General features: G+C 33.2%; 1 protein-coding gene across 1 annotated transcript; it reads right to left on the reverse strand.

Annotated features, from left to right (window-relative positions):
• Nucleotides 1-7,086: 7,086 nt before the first annotated feature.
• Nucleotides 7,087-13,967, reverse strand: LOC123899913 (UDP-glycosyltransferase 76B1-like). Its single transcript, XM_045951179.1, has 3 exons — nucleotides 13,434-13,967; nucleotides 12,254-12,886; nucleotides 7,087-7,603 (listed from the first exon to the last, which is right to left on the reverse strand). Exons 1-3 carry the CDS (start codon nucleotides 13,927-13,929, stop codon nucleotides 7,320-7,322), a joined length of 1,413 nt encoding a protein of 470 aa, XP_045807135.1. The 5' UTR covers nucleotides 13,930-13,967; the 3' UTR covers nucleotides 7,087-7,319.
• Nucleotides 13,968-17,148: the final 3,181 nt, after the last annotated feature.

The following is a 17,148-nucleotide window of genomic DNA, read 5'->3' on the forward strand; positions in this document are numbered from 1 at the left end:
GTGGTGAGAATGACCAAAACGAGTATGCTATAAATGATAATTGGTGTGTGTGATAGGTGAAATATAATTAGATGAATTTTCATTTAATCTATATTGTGAAATATTTACAACAAGATTAAGTTAAAACTGGATAAACTAAGAAATACTAGGATTATTCAAACTGACAGAACTACAAAGATGGACTTATTTAAAGGTAAATATTATGGCGAAGCAAACTTGTAATGGCCATCAACTCCCATAGTTCCTCGCAATAAGACTTCAGAAGCAGCTTGCGATTTTACAAGACAGAAGGTAGGGAGAAATTCAAAGAATACATGATTATCTTGTGCAAACTTTGAGACAATAATGATGTTTTTGGTTATCGAAGGAACTAAGAGTAAGAGACATTTTAGAGTTTGAATTAGATGAAAAACACATAGAACCTATTCAGTCGATGGTCAAACCTTGTCCGTTTTCTATGAACTCGTGAGGTAAGATTCCTTGTGATAATATGCTTGAAAACTATTTTTCTATCATTTTGAAACAGAGGGAATTGTAATATGTATTCCTACTACATCTTGCAGACTTGCAGTTATTTTAGCCGTCGTTGATAAATATACATTTCTTATTTTTTTTTATATTTTGATGGAAAATATTTGTTCCATATTTTTGGTACTTATCAATGATAAATATTTGTTCCGTATTTTTCGAAATGTTTGTCTTGCTTTTTTTTTTCTCTTTCTTTCTTTCTTCTTATTCATCAAATTGTTCAAAAACAACAAATATTTGTTTAGTGATTATTAAGACTTAATTGCATATTTGGTTCCTTATCTTTATTTTAGGTTTTAAGTTGATCCCTTATCTTTTAAAAGTTTCAAATTGGTCCCTTATCTTTTCTTCCGTCTAATAAGTTAGTCCCTTCCGTCAATTTTTTGACTAACGCCGTTAGATGTGAACACATGACAAATGGTGATGCACATTTGTATAGACACGTGGATTTTTTTGCCATATCATTTCCTTTTAATTTTTAAATTAAAAATAAAACAAAAATAAAATAAAGATACGTGGATTTTCCCTTCAATTAACTGTTTCAAACCACCTTCTTCAATTAAAAAAGCTCCTCCTCTAAGTCCCGTCACCACTTTTTTCTCTTCTTCTTGTTCTACTAGAGAGGGGTGATTTAGGGTCAATTTAGGCCTAAAATCACCCCTCAAAATAGTTTTTCTTTCTATTTTAATTAAATAAGTATGATTTCCACATATATTTAGTATTTCTTTTGTTTGTTTTTGTGATTTCATCATCTTTTTTTTGATTGTCTCATCTTATAGTGCGGAGTATTGTTATCTCGTCTTAGTGCGGAGTATATTGTTATCCCGTCCGTCTTGGTATGATGTTCATTTGTTTCAGGTTGAAGGATTAAGGTTGATTCAGTGCAGATCCAATCAATGACTTTTGTGCCATCAACGCTACAGATCCGAAGGCATGGATATTCCGGAAATTTCGATATAGTCAAATATGTATAGGCTTATGCAATATGCCGTTTTATGCTATTAACACGGATGCTGTGAGTTTGTTCGCAGATTCATCCTTTTTGTTTTTAGCAATTTTGAATTTGTATTGCATCGATGTACTCTTATCAATTTGAATGAATTGATATCTTTTATTTAGTAAAAAAAAATGTTAAAAAATATGCATGCAGTTTGCTCCTTTTAAAAAAACAATCTAAATTATGATTCAATCCATCTGTTTTCACAGAAAGTCATTCAAACAAATATTAAAATATTTGAGATTTTGCTGTTTTCAATTTTTTAAACCGGTTTGAAGATGAACACCTTTTAAATCTCATGATTAATACGGTTAATTTTCTATAGATATCATATTTATTTCTTTACTTTTTTCCCATTTTGTGAACTATTAAGAATTGTAATATCCAATTCTGCTATATATTCATGGTTTGGATTACACTAGATTAATAAGGATAATGCTGTTAAAAAAAGTTTAACATGGATAACCGTAAAATGCTGGAATGTACTATATGTGAGCTTCATTGTTTGAGTAAGAATGTTGGAATGTATCTCTCATAAGGTTGTGGTTGTTTCAATTCATGAACAAAGCCTCATTTTTTCTTCCGAATTAATGGTTAATGTCTCAGCTAGTTGCATAGTGCAATACTAGTTGGAACCAATCATGCATGAAGGTCCAAAACATATACCCACACGTCCAATCTTGATTTATGGCTTTTTATGATTAGTGGCGTTTATTATGCATGCTTAACTGAATTATTGTTAGTTATCAAATGGTGGTTAGCACCTTTATTCATTTATAGATGTGCCTTATATAGGCAAGGGTACAAGGCTTAAGATATAAGATATAAGTCATAATCAGCAGCGGACCTAGGGGTGGGCTGAGGTGGGCCACGGCCCATACCCACCCCCAAAAAATAATTTTTTTTATATGTAGGGTATTAATTTAAATGTATTATTAATGATTTTAAGTCACCCGGTATATATATATATATATATATATATATATATATATATATATATATATATATATATATATATATATATATATATATATATATATACAAATATTAATGTAAATATTAATTTATAGTATATTATTGATGATTATAAGTAATTCAGTACACATATTAGTTCAAGTATTAGTGTAAATGTTAGTTCATAATTAATTGAATTTATAATAATAGATAAAATTAGCAGTTGAACTAGCATATATAAATATGAAATGACATAAAAAAATATGTTTAATTAATATTAAATTTTTCAAGTCCCATATTTTCACATTTATTGCAATTTTAGTCCTATCTCAATATTTTTTTATTACTTTTTTGCTGTAAAATTAGCGAATTTTAATGGGAAAAAATTATGAATTTTGGTCACAAATTTGATATTTCATCTTTAGATTCAATGTTGGAGACAGTAAATCACCTTTATAGCCAAAAATCACAATTTTTAGAGTAAAAATATAGTTTGTTGGTACCAAAATTGTAACATGTGAAAATAGAGGAGCAAAAAATTCAATTTGAAAATAGATTGACTATTTTTCGGCCTACCCACGATATTTTTTCTGGTTCCGCCATTGGTCATAATGCAAGCCAAGTCAGGCCAAGCCAAGGCAAGGCATGACAGGCCTGCGCGCGCCCAATGCATCGAGACAACATACATAGGCCCAATGCATCGAAGCAACATACAAACTAAACACCTAACAATTATTACAACTGAATTCCACTATGTCAATCATTTGCAGCTAGCGGTGCGAACTATTAAAGTTAAGGTTCATACTAACATTATGTGTATGTATATAGTAATAGCATTTTCAAGAGGCAAGAACGCTTAGATGAGATAATGCGAGTCAATTTTAATTTAATTAAGATTTTAGATTTAATCATTGATTTTGGATTGATGAAATATAATGGAATGGAGCATAGCGGAATAGAGTGGAGTGAAATGAAGCGAAATGAAATAGAATAAATATTCCACTCTATTGTTTGGATATTTTATGATGGAGTAGAACTAATTTTTCATTCCATTATTTGGAAAGTGGACGGAACGGAATAAAATATAACTTTTTACCCAAATTTACCCTTTGCTTAAAAAACATTAATATGTTGAATTTCTACTCGTTTTACAATCAACATTCTTCACATATCATTAATAATAATTTCATGAATCCAATACACCCAAACCAATATATTAACAGAGGTCGAAAAAATTATTAACAGAGGCATAAGGCATTGCAAACATAGAAACCAGAGGCATAAGGTATTGTAAACATACAAACCAATATGGAATATCAATTTTATTGGAATCGAATAAATTATGGGTTGTTAATTAAATTGCTACATTTAAACTGGTTTTTTCTTCTTTTTACTATGATTTTTGTGTTTAAATTTTCAAGAGAAAAACATGATTGGATTAGTAGAGAGTTGCAAGAGAAGAGAAGCACACCCATGAAGAGTTGCAGAAGATCATAAGAGAGAAGCAAAATAGAAGAAAGGCATGAGAACAGTTCATGAAATAAAAAACTAGGGATAAAATAGTAATTATATAATTAATGTGTTTCATTCCATTGGATACACCCCAAATTGGGTGGAATGAAAAATTGGATAAATGAGTGGTATTGGATGGAAAGAGTTCCATTACACTCCATTAATCTTTTACAAAACCAAACAATGGAATATAATATCATTCCACTCGATTCCATTTCATTCCACCACTTTCCATCAATCCAAAGGAGAGTTTACCGTCCATTTGAGTTCACAAATTTTGAGATGCCAAAAATACATGAATTACGCAAGAAAATAAAATATCATACAATTACTTTATGAAAAGTTAAAATTAAAATTAAATCACAATTTTTTTTATATTAATTAAATATACGAATTTTATAAAATCATTGTTTTTAATTAAATTATTAATATGTATCTTTATAAAGACACCTTAACTTTTTCCCTAAAATTAAAATATAACAAATTATCACCCCATCATGGCTTTTTTCAATCATATATGATAAATAAATTTTGTATAGGCATGATATTGTCTAATGAGGCACGGGCTTATGATTACAATTTATTTATTTTTTTATTCATTTTTGTAACTTTGTTTTATTTTTTATTGAGGCACGGGCTTATGATTACACGTATGCTCGGGTTTGGATACGTCTTTTGGATCTTCCACAAGACTATTGACGCCCAAAGATTTTTCTTTGACATTGCGGGGAGTTCGGGAGAAACAATGAGGCAATGCTTCAGGACCACACAAGAGAGGGAGATGCCACATCTCCACCCAAAACCTTAAGGTGTTATGTTAATGAGTCATCTCTCTTATAAATCCAACATTCTTCCTGCATATAGTCGATGTGAGACTTAAACACTCATACTTGAAACCCAACACTTCTGGTGTTGGCACACTTTTATCTTTGGATGAACCTACAAAGAATAGAGAGTTTGGTCACTATGCTCGTATTCTCAATGGACTTGTCTACCATAGTTTTTGATGAGATTATGATGGAGAGAAACCGCTATATGCCTTCTATGTTAAATTTATATGAGATTTCCACAGTTTTATCAACACTGTAAAATGATTGGTCATTCGATACACAAATGTTAAGGACCAAGAGAGTGCAACATGATGATAAGGGTAAAACACAAAATGATGAGAAGTGTTCAAGAAGACACAAAATGATGAGAAGCCTAAGGTGTACGAGCATTCGAGACTTACTCATGTTTGGTCACGACTCAACATAGATATTGGCAATGATATCTTGGTGGTGGTGAATAACCGAAGGGAAGAGGCTGATAGCAATGCCTAATGATCACGATGTTTTCTCTTCTGATCCCGTGATTCTTTTATACCTTCAATATTCCAATTTTGTCCTTGCAAAAAAATTCAGAGTAAATTTCGGTTTTTAGAAACCGATTTTTTTTTTTGGCAAAATTAAAAATTCAGAGAGTATAAAAAAAACACAGGGAGTCGGAAGAGAAAACATCAATAATCATAACAAAGCCAACACTTCTTTTAGCTTTGCCTTTGAAAATGTGACCGACACTGTTGGGCCTCATGAACCAATAATATTTGTTTACTAAAAAAATCACTATACTATGAATTATAAAAATTCAAAAAAAAAAAAAAATCTAAATTTAGTTTTTTTGACGGTTTTGGTAAATAATATTTAGTTATTATAATTTTTAATATGTATTCCTGATTTGTTACTGCACTGTTGAAATCGGACCAGAAATACTCCCTCAAATATGATATTGACCATTCTCACATGGTACTAAAACTATTCAAATATGGTACCTAAACCATTCTAATATGATATTTAGACCATTCTCATATGATAACTATGCTCATTCATGTAACCAAAAAAAAAACTATGCACATTCTTAAAATCAAAGGAATTATGATGCTACGACTATTTTTAATTTGAAGAAATCGATAATACTTTGATCACTCTTAAATAATTAATACTAATATTAAAATTAGTATATCACACCATATAGAATAAACTTCAATATTCTCATTTTTATTTTTTTTGAAAGCAAACTTCAATATTCTCTAAACAATTAGAAACAAAAATAAATACAGCCTAGTTTGATCCAAATCGCAAATCTTTCTGCTTTGTATAACCAAATATAACAACTAATCAATATTCCTAATTTGTTTATTTTTTTTGTCTAGTAGTCTAGTGGTTATAAATCTCACCTTAGAGGTGAATAAGTGTTTGTAGTTCAAAAAGAAAAACAATAAATCATAAGAAAGAAGTAGTAATGAATCGTTTTTAAGTTTTGACTTTTGAGACATGAGTTCAACAATGAAATGAAGCATATATAGTATTTTTTTTTTCTTTTTTGACGGAGCTATATGCTTATAAGTTGAAGTGAAAATAAAAACAAGAAACATCAGAAGTAAATAAACCCTTAATTGAATATTGTACTTATATTTTTAGTATCTGAAATTTAAAAGGGGCATTGAGTTAGGATTCAAAATATGGAATATGTTTTTTGAAATAGTATTGAAGAGGGGGGACGGGTGTGCTTATAAAATAATGATGTGAAGGTACATTTTCCCAAAATGCATGGGTTAACTTAGAAGCTAGTAGAAGGATATTAGGCTCAACCCACTCATAAAATAGAGGATATTACTTTTGCCACCCTACCTGTTATTCATGTGTCCTACTCGTTTTTCATTTTACCATTTCGTTACTTACGTAACAGACGTTATAAAAATTCTGGCAGGATGTTTTTTTTGTCCAAATTTCTCATTTTTATAGCATCCTTTACTTAAGTAACTGACGTTATAAAAATTTTGGTAGAGTATTTTTTTCTTTCCAAAATCTCATATTTATAACGTCCGCTACTTAAGTAACCGACGTTATAAAAATGAGATTTTTGAAAAAAAAACACTCTCCTACATATAATCTGCTACTTAAGTAGCGGACAAGGATATCTTGGTAATTTCGTAGGACGCGCCCCAAAATCAGTAGGGTGACAAAAGTAAACCTCAAAATAGAGAGCACCCTTTTTAGGGCTCTAGCCTCTGGGGATGAAAATAGACATGATTTACTAAATTTTGCATAAATAGATATAATTTTTAGAGGAGATTGAATTTTAATTAAAATCCAATTAAAAAAAACTGAAATAACAACGAAGAATATTAAAAAAAAAACATAAAAATCCTCTCCGGTGAAAATTCTACTAGAAAGAGTTCAAATGTATATTATTAACACATCTATTTACTACAAAAAAAATAAATAAAAGCATGTGATTGAGATTAAACTTGACAGATTTTCCAGCTGAAAAAATCTCCTCCCGCAAACTATGAAGCTTCAAAAGTAAATGTCTTTAATGACAAAATGTGAGCAACCAATTTTTCCAAAGAAGAGCAAGAAGAACCACCTTGTTCCAAACAAACCTTAGCCTCTTCCTTAAATTCCAAAGCTCTATCTCTAATCTCATTCCCTTCAATATTATCTTCCATCAATTTTCTAATAGTCCTCTCTATTTTCCCTCTCTCCATTCCATTCTCTAATTGCAATCCAATCCTCCAAACATGACTCACATACCTAGCATTCACCTTTTGGTCAGTGAAACAAGGCATACATTGTGGAGGCAAATGGAATCTCTGATGTTATTAGACTAGTCTTAGGCATTATATAGCCAAAGAACAAAGTGTACAAAACGGTTACAACAAACAAACAACAAGCTAACTAACTAACTTGGGCCTCAAGCAAGCCACGCGCGCGCCCATACTCAAGCCAGCCAAGCCCACCAGCTTAGGCCTGCTGCACACAACAATAGGTCTGCACATACACTAGCTCAAGCACACACACATATGTCTAACATTGCCTCTCCTAAACTGAACTTACACAACACAAATACACAATCAAATTCAGTTTATATCTTCCAACCTGCATAAACCAAGTAGCTCCCTAATTCTGCAGAAATTATCAAGGCTTAATGCTTTGGTCATTATGTCTCCAATTTGCTCAAAGGATGAGCAATGTTGCAGCTGTATCTTACCATCTTTGGTTAGATCTCTGAGGAAATGAAACCTAACATCTATATGCTTGCTTCTTCCATGCATAACTGGATTTCTTGACAGCTTAATTGATGAGCTATTGTCACAGAAAATGGTGATGCATTCCTTCATATCTGAACTGATGTGAGCAATTAACCTTGACAACCAGATGGCCTGGCAAGCACAATTGGCTGCTGCTATGAACTCAGCTTCAGTTGTGGACAGAGTAACAATAGGCTGTTTTTTTGAGGACCATGACACAGCCTTTGATCCAATCATAAAGACATAACCTGATGTGCTCTTCCTGTCATCAAGATCTCCTGCATAGTCTGAATCTGACCAACCAATGAGTTCATCCTTGTCTTGTTTCTTATACCACAAGCCATAACTGATAGTGCCTTTCAAGTATCTGAGAATCCTTTTGACTGCAGCAACATGTATTTCTGTAGGCCTCTCCATGAATCTAGCAACCAAGCATACTGAGAAGGCTAGATCAGGCCTAGTGGCAAGCAAATACATCAGACAACCAACTATCTGCTTATAGTTAGTTGCATCACAGGCCTCTCCATTTTCATCTTTCTTTAGTTTGTTGCCAGGTACAATTGGATTACACACACTATTGCAGTTTTCCATCTTGAATCTTTTCAGAATTTCACTAGCATACTTTTGCTGAAACATAAAGATTCCTTCCTTTGTCTGCTTAACCTCAACTCCAAGGAAGAATCTCATTTTGCCTAGATCAGTCATAGCAAAATTGTTTTCCATTGAAGTCTTAAATCTTTCAAACAACTCTTGATCATTACCTGTGAATATCAGATCATCAACATACAGACTTACAATGATCACTTTGTTTTCTGCTTCTTTCTTTACAAACAATGTATGTTCATGAGCACATTTCATGAAGCCTTCACTGCAGAAGTATGCTTCTATTTTGCTATACCAAGCTCTGGGAGCTTGCTTCAAACCATAGAGAGATTTCTTCAATCTGTACACCTTATCTTTCCCTTCCTTCAAGTAACCTAATGGCTGTTCCACATAGACTTCCTCTTCTAACTCACCATGTAAGAAAGCACTTTTCACATCAAGCTGATACACATACCAGTTTCTAGCTGCAGCTATTGCTAACAGGGTTCTTATGGTGTCCCATCTGGCCACAGGTGCATACACCTCATTATAATCAATTCCATACTGCTGAGAGTATCCCTTAGCAACCAATCTTGCTTTGTATTTATCTATCTTTCCCTGTTCATTGTATTTTGTTTTGTAAATCCATTTGACACCTATTTTCTTAGCTCCAGGAGGAAGGCTAGTAAGCTCCCAGGTGTCATTGCTCTCAATGGCTGCAATTTCAGTGTCCATGGCTTGCTTCCATACATCATGTTTGGCTGCTTCATTATATGAAATTGGATCATCACTAGGGCTAAAGAAAGCTTGACTGGCACTGCTTTCTCCAACCTCAACATCTCCTGTTTCATAATCATTTAGGTAATTAGGTTTCTTAGACACTCTTTTACCTAAATGATTGCCAATGTGGTATTCTTCATCTTCTGAATCTGGTACAGCAAGATCCATATCTTCACTGTGTGAATTGCTTGCTTGATCTTCATTCAGATCCTCACTAATAGTTTCATTTCCAGCTGGGGCTTCAGAAGTCTCTATCTCATCACAGTCAACTATCAGATTGGTTTTCTCAGCAGTTTTACTCTCCCAATTCCACTGTTTGAATTCATCAAACATTACATCCTTGCTGACCACAATTCTTCTCTTAATTGGATCATAGAGTTTATATGCTTTAGACTCCTCACTGAGCCCTAAATGTACACATACTACACTCTTGTCATCTAGCTTTTTCCTCAAGTTATCTGGTACATGTGCATAAGCAATACAACCAAAAATTCTGAAGTGACTTACAGATGGTTTGATTCCAGTCCAAGCTTCTTCAGGTGTTATATCTTTCACTGCAAAGGTAGGGCATCTATTAAGTATGTGCACAGACCAATTCACTGCTTCAGGCCAAAATGTCTTTGGAATACTCTTTTCACCAATCATACATCTGACCATATTCATAATAGTTCTATTCTTCCTCTCAGAGACACCATTCTGATGTGGAGTGTAAGCTGCTGTAAGTTGTCTTTTTATACCATGGAGATCACAGAACTCATTGAATTCAATAGAAGTGTACTCACCTCCTCTATCAGTTCTAAAACATTGAATCACTTGCTTTGATTCATTTTCAACTAGTGCTTTGAACCTTTTGAACATACTCAAGGCCTCAGATTTTTCATTCATGAAATAAGTCCATGTCTTCCTGCTCAAGTCATCTGTGAAAGTAATGAAGTACCTTTTCTTTCCATTTGACTCAGGATTGATTGGTCCACATATGTCAGAGTGAACCAATTGCAATTTTGAGCTAGCTCTCCATGAACTTTTCTTAGGTGCTGATAGTTTCTGCTGCTTGCCTTTCATACAATTTGAGCATTTATCATCTGGTTCTTTCAATTTTGGCAGTCCAATAACCATCTCCTTCTGATGCAAAGCATTCATACCTTTGAAACTTAAGTGACCATACCTCTGGTGCCATAGAGCAGTGTCACTTGCTATTGAAGCTTTCATACAGTGGGGAACTATCACAGGTGCTTTGATTACAAACATTCTATTCTGAGTCATATGAGTGGCCATTATCAAACCCTTTTCTTCATGATACACCTTGCAAGTATCATTCTTGAAGATGACAGTCAGATTCTTCTGTTGTAATTGACCAATGCTAAGCAAATTGTTCTTTAGGCCAGGCAAGAAATATACATTTGTAAGGATCTGAGTAAAACCTTCAATGTACAGTTTCAGATTACCCTTTCCTTCAACACTCATCTTTGAATCATCACCTAATTTCACTGAGTCTTTGAATGAATCATCATAGTCGAATAGCCAATTCTTGTTTCCCACCATGTGATTGCTACAGCCTGAATCTAAGAACCACAGTTCAAGCTTTTCACTAGAATTTTGAGACTCATTGACCATTGTAGTTTGTGCCATCAGAAGAATTTCTTGCCCTTCATCAAACTCAGCATAATTGGCATTGTCTTCATCCCAACTTGGACAATCAGACTGATAATGCCCAAGCTTGTGACATTTATAGCATTCTACTGATTCTTTATTGATCTTAGCACCTCTTCCACCTCTTCCCCTACCTCTGCCACGACCTCTCTGAGTATTGTCTCCTCTACCACCATAGCCTCTTCCCCCATTAGATACCTTGAGAATTTGTTCTTGTTCCTCTTTCTGACTTTTCATTCTCTGTTCTTGAACTAGCAAGCTGCTTTGCAGTTCATCAACTGTCATACTAGTTGTGTCATTAGATTCCTCTATTGAGCAAGCAACATAGTTGAATCTTGGTGTCAAAGATCTCAAGATCTTTTCAACAATCATGCTTTGTGTCACAGTTTCACCATGACTACTCATCTTATTAGCAATGGACAAGGTTCTTGAAAAATACTCTTCAACGGACTCACCAGTTTTCATATTGAGGGTTTCAAAATCCTTCCTCAATGCCTGAAGCTGTGCTCTCTTCACTTTGGTGGATCCTTGATACTTTTGTCTCATTGATTCCCAAATTTCTTTAGCTGTTCCTCTTGCAAGAATCGTTTCAAGTATGGATCTATCAATTGCTTGAAACAAAAAGTTTTTAGCTTTCAAATCTTTCAATTTGCTTTCATTTGCAAGTTGAATTTGTTCTTGCGATGCTCCTGCAGGAGCTACAACAATGCCATCTTCGATGAGACTCCAATACTCTTTGGATCTCAGTAGATTCTCCATAAGCATTGACCAGTGATCGTAATGACCATCAAATCGAGGGATTGATGGTTGCAGGTAGTTACTTGAATCCGCCATGGAAGCTTCAAGCAAGAAAGAAAGAAACGAGCGATGAATCTTTTGTAACTAACTTCTTGTTACAACTGACTGGATCGTTTCAACCGGTAACTGATACCAAATGTGGAGGCAAATGGAATCTCTGATGTTATTAGACTAGTCTTAGGCATTATATAGCCAAAGAACAAAGTGTACAAAACGGTTACAACAAACAAACAACAAGCTAACTAACTAACTTGGGCCTCAAGCAAGCCACGCGCGCGCCCATACTCAAGCCAGCCAAGCCCACCAGCTTAGGCCTGCTGCACACAACAATAGGTCTGCACATACACTAGCTCAAGCACACACACATATGTCTAACATACATATCATAGGAACCCCTTCACAAATACTCTCCAAAGTTGAATTCCAACCATTATGTGTCCAAAATGAACCAATAGCTTGATGAGCTAGAATTTCTAGTTGTGGTGCCCATTTTACTATATAGCCTCTACCTTCTAAATTCTCAATGAATCCATTCGGCAACAGCTCGATCCACTCATGGCCGAGGATTAGTCCCGGTCGAACTACCCACAAAAATGGATAATTACTGTTGACTAAACCCCAAGCTATCTCCAAAAACTCTTTGGCGGTTATTGAAGCCACACTACCAAAACTCACATAGACCACAGATTTTGGTTTGTGATTGTTTAACCATGAAATACAATTTTGGTCTTGTGATATTAAGCTGCTTGAAGAAGAGGCATTGTTGATAGGGAAATGCTTGTGAAAAGGGCCTATTGGGAACATTGGTATTGAAAATTGTTGGCTTAGTGTTGAAAGTGATGATGATTCCAAGTCTTCAAATGTGTTCCAAATCACTCCTAATGAAGCTTTGGTTTTGTTGACAAAATTGCATATTAATTCGTAATATTTCTCTGGTTCCTTTGTGTTGATCATAGGTAAGTCTTTCACTCTTAGTGGTGGTAGCTCTGTCACTTCCTCCTCCAATTTAGATTCTAAATGCAACATTGCTAGTGTTAGAATGCACACATACACCAGAGTAATGTTACGGTAGCACACCTTTGTTACAGATCTAGATCTAGAGTGGCACATATTCCTTTACTATACTATTCTTAGTATATAGTATATGATATGTGTCACGTTGTGTAACAAAACTTTGTTACCATAACATCACTCATAGGTTTCTTTAGTTACTTATTTTAAAATTCTCAAATAGTTCACACTTAGGAATAATTAAGAAAAGTTTGAACTCTGGTTTTTAATGAAGGGGAGCCTCGAGAATTCAAAGTTCGCCCATTAAGTAAGTAAAATTTGAACAAAGACTGTATGAAACATGATTTAATTCAGATTCTTCTAAATGATTCGTTCTTGACCAGAACGTATTCAACACTTAATTCTATACTTAAAACTCATAAAAAAAATGTTATATTGGTAAACAAGTTTATTCATGTCCTATTTAGTAGTGCGTACATTTTTGTTGGCTAAATTAGTACACCTAAATTAAGTCCATTTAAAACTTAGAAAATCAAAATACAAACTAACCTTGTATAGGTAAATACCCTTTTTCTATTAAAAATGGAAATGCAGCAAATGCAACAAAGGAACATACACCACCAGTTCTCAATACAATCCTTGGAAGCTGAAAGTTAGTAGCAACATCTTGAGTGAAATAACACATAACATCTGATATTAAGCAAGCAATAGGTTCCTTAGATACATCACACATTAATTTTCCTAAGCACTCCTTGAAAGGGTCCACACATCTAGTGTTAAGTTCAATTACAAAATTCAATAGACTAGAGGAATATTCATTTTGTGACATACCATCTTGTATACAATAGAAATTGAAGTGAGGATAATTTGAAGGGTTAAGAGAGTTGAAACTTGTGTGAATGATGGTTATGGAAAAACCATTTGAGTGAAGGATTTGTGCAAGTTGAAGCATTGGATTTATGTGTCCTTGTAGTGGTAAAGGGATAAGCAATAATCTAAGACCTTTGTTTTCCTTCATTGATGTGTCCTTTTTGGTTTGAGGCATGTAAAAGGGACTTATCTTCCTAGGACACAAGGGAGTGAGGTTGCAACTTTAAAGTCTTGTACATAAAACAAAGAGAAAAATTGACAAGGCATTATTTGATAAAATATTTCAAATTGAATAATAATAAATAATAAATTCAATGTAATATTATTTTCCTTTTTCTTTTATGGTATCCAGTACAATAAAAAATGGGGAAAATTAAATAGAATGTTGAAAAAAATTGATTGTGTGAATTATGACATATTATATTACACCACAAAATGAATGTTTTGGAAAATAAATAAGTGATTTGAGTCAAATTTTAAGATAAAATAAAAATGAATTAAACATTTATAAGTCAAATATAAATTAAATAAAAGGACAATGAATATATATACAGGTCTAATAAATATCAAGGACTTGAATGAGGCATTTTTTTTTTTTATAAATGACTTGAATGAGGCTTTGATTATTGAAAGATTAGTAAAAAAAATAAAATAAAAAAATTAAGGACTAGTTTATATACATTACAAATTTGGTTTAGTAATGTATATAACTGGTCTTTGATAATCAGTTTTTAAAATTGAAAATCAAGAACCAATTTATACTGGTTTGATTTTTTTCGATTCGGATCAATTTCTGATCTGAACTAAATTAAATCAGTTAATTTTCATTTTGGTTTGATTTGCTTTGCCAGTTTAATTAGTTTTTTTTTTCTTTCTGAAATGCTTACACCCATAGGTGCAATGAAAATGACTAAATTAGCAATGGTTTTTCAAAACGTGATTTTTTACAGCATCTATTGCCACGGCCCAAGGAATATACCTAAAAGGAATATATGTCAGAATTTATTCTAATATTTTTGTGGCCTATAATCTATTGAAAGTTCTGGTTTTATAAAATAGGGTTGATTTTATAAATGTGATCCATTTGATTATGTTTAGGTCGAAAGCGTGATCAATAATAATGAATTTTGAACACTAATTCTGATTTGCGTAGAATAAAGTGTATGTCCAACTAGATTTTTGGATTGAACTTTCCTCATGAGGTGCTCTCGTTTAGAGTTAGGTTGTGAAAAAAAATGGTGCGTTTATACTCGATTAAGGTTTACCACAAATATTGGTAAATTAGTGAAGCTGCTAAAGAAGAAAGCACTATCATCGAGTCGATGCCAATAGAGTGAAAGTCTCTGTAAACGTTGATTTTTAACGGTCATAACAATGTTATGAGTCCCTAATTGAGAAGAATAAAATAGTTCAATCATTCAATGTGACATTTAAGTTATGAGGCTTTTACACCTAATAAACTAGTTATTGGGGTTCTCATGCTCTAAAATCATAACAATTTTCCATATCCTAATTAACAAACTCCTCCTTATGGGTGGGATGTGTAGCTCAACTGATTAAGCCAGTTGAGCTAAGAATTAAGGAGCAAGATGTCCAGAATTCAAGTCCTGACAAAAGATGAATGTATGTGAACTACTACAACTTTGATGTTGATGTCTTTTGCCCTACACAACCTTCTCATTCAGCTATTGCATTTTGGTTTTAAAAAGAACATCAAACCACTATCATTTTAAGAATGTTAGAGGTTGAAGATTAACTCAGACACCCCCAAATTCACGATTTTGTTTAGTGCATTGAGTCTATGTGAGTTTTTTTTTTTTTTTCACTACAAGAAAACAAGGTATTACTGGCGGCCAAAAGCTCTCAATAATGCACAATTTTCGTCAAAATTGCATGCATAACTGACGGTCAAGACCCTCTGTAAATCACTCAACGATAATGTTTACTGGCGGCCCAGGACTGTCAATAACGTTACTTACGGCCTGGAGCCGCCAATAATGCACAATAGTCAAATCAAAAAGGACATTCATTTGTGACGGCCTGCAGCCGCCAATAACGGAATTCGAGGGTGAATTCCTGGCGGACTGTAGCCGTCGGTAATGTACGACGATTTTAAAAAATAATTTAATAATTTAATTATTTAAAAATCAATATTATTAATATTGATTTTTAAATAATTAAATTATTTTTTTTAAATTCTAGTTTTAATAATTTAATTTTTTTTAAAAAAATATACTGCATAATAAATAATTAAAAAATATTAAATATAATTTTATTTTGACAAAAAAATATTAAAATTTAATTAAAAGCATAATATAAATACTTAACATAATCATAATTAAACATAACAATAATATTGTCATTACAACCAAGCATAATTAAACATACCATCACAAAAAAAAAACCAATTAAACATAATAAATTGTCGTTATGTTACAACTAATTAAATCAACAGATAATTAAAATTACACATCAAGGTCGGTCAGACTGATTTAGTGCTCGTTTCCCCTTGCCACTGTATGTTGGCTCACGCAGCCTTCCTTGGCCTCGGCCTCTACCTCCCTCAATTATTCTTACTCGGGGGAGTGGAATCGGTCGCACCAAAGGAGGTCGTGCCACAGGCCCATGAACGAAGTTTCTGCCTTGACTGGGATTCGAGAATTACACTTGCTAAATAAAAATGGTAAACAAAAAATATTAGAACATATACATTTAAATAACAAAGCAAAAATTTTAACTTTTTAAAATTAAAATACAAACACTTACCACTTTTTGGATTGAGATATGAAAGTTAAAAGTATGAAATTTTTGGATGAAGATGTGAAAGTTAAAAGTATGAAATTTTTGGATGGAGATGTGAAAGTTAAAAGTATGAAATTTAAGAGAGAAGTTAGAGAAAATTTAGAGAGAGAATGAAAGTGTAAAAATGAAGTGAAGTAGAATGAATATATTGAGGAGTTATATGTAGAAGAAGTATGAGAAGTGAATTAAATATGAGTTAAAGTGACTGTTGTTTTCAAAATTCAAATCAAGAAGAGCATTATTGGCGGCCATGCCTCGTCAATACGTTACAACGGTTATGTCATTACTGGCGGCCTGCAGCCGTCGTAAATGTTACACGCTTTTAGTGCATTACTGACGGCCCATAGCCGCCAATAATGACCAATGTGACCGGCCTGCAGCTTCTCTTCTATTATTTAAATTTTTTCGTTGTTCAAGATGTGAAAAATGCATTACTGACGGCTGGGAGCCTTCAATAACTCACAAATACATTACTGAGGGCTTTTAGCCCTCAATAAGTTTGGTCAAGAATATCATGTTTTCTTGTAGTGTTTCACCATCAGTTTAATCTGGTTTGGGGGTCAGTTCTGGTATCAAGTGATTTCAGCCTCCT

Source organism: Trifolium pratense, linkage group LG7 (assembly GCF_020283565.1).
Source record: "Trifolium pratense cultivar HEN17-A07 linkage group LG7, ARS_RC_1.1, whole genome shotgun sequence".
In the NCBI taxonomy this organism is placed as follows: Eukaryota; Viridiplantae; Streptophyta; class Magnoliopsida; order Fabales; family Fabaceae; genus Trifolium; species Trifolium pratense.

Bases quoted from the DNA above. Each gene is read 5' to 3' on its own strand.
- LOC123899913 (XM_045951179.1), bottom strand. From the start codon at position 13,929: ATGCCTCAAACCAAAAAGGACACATCAATGAAGGAAAACAAAGGTCTT. The intron at 12,887-13,433 runs GTTAGTTTGTAT...TGTTGCATTTAG, and splicing joins AGGGTATTTACCTATACAAG to AATCTAAATTGGAGGAGGAA. The intron at 7,604-12,253 runs GTATGTTAGACA...TGCCTCCACAAT, and splicing joins TGAAGGGGTTCCTATGATAT to GTATGCCTTGTTTCACTGAC.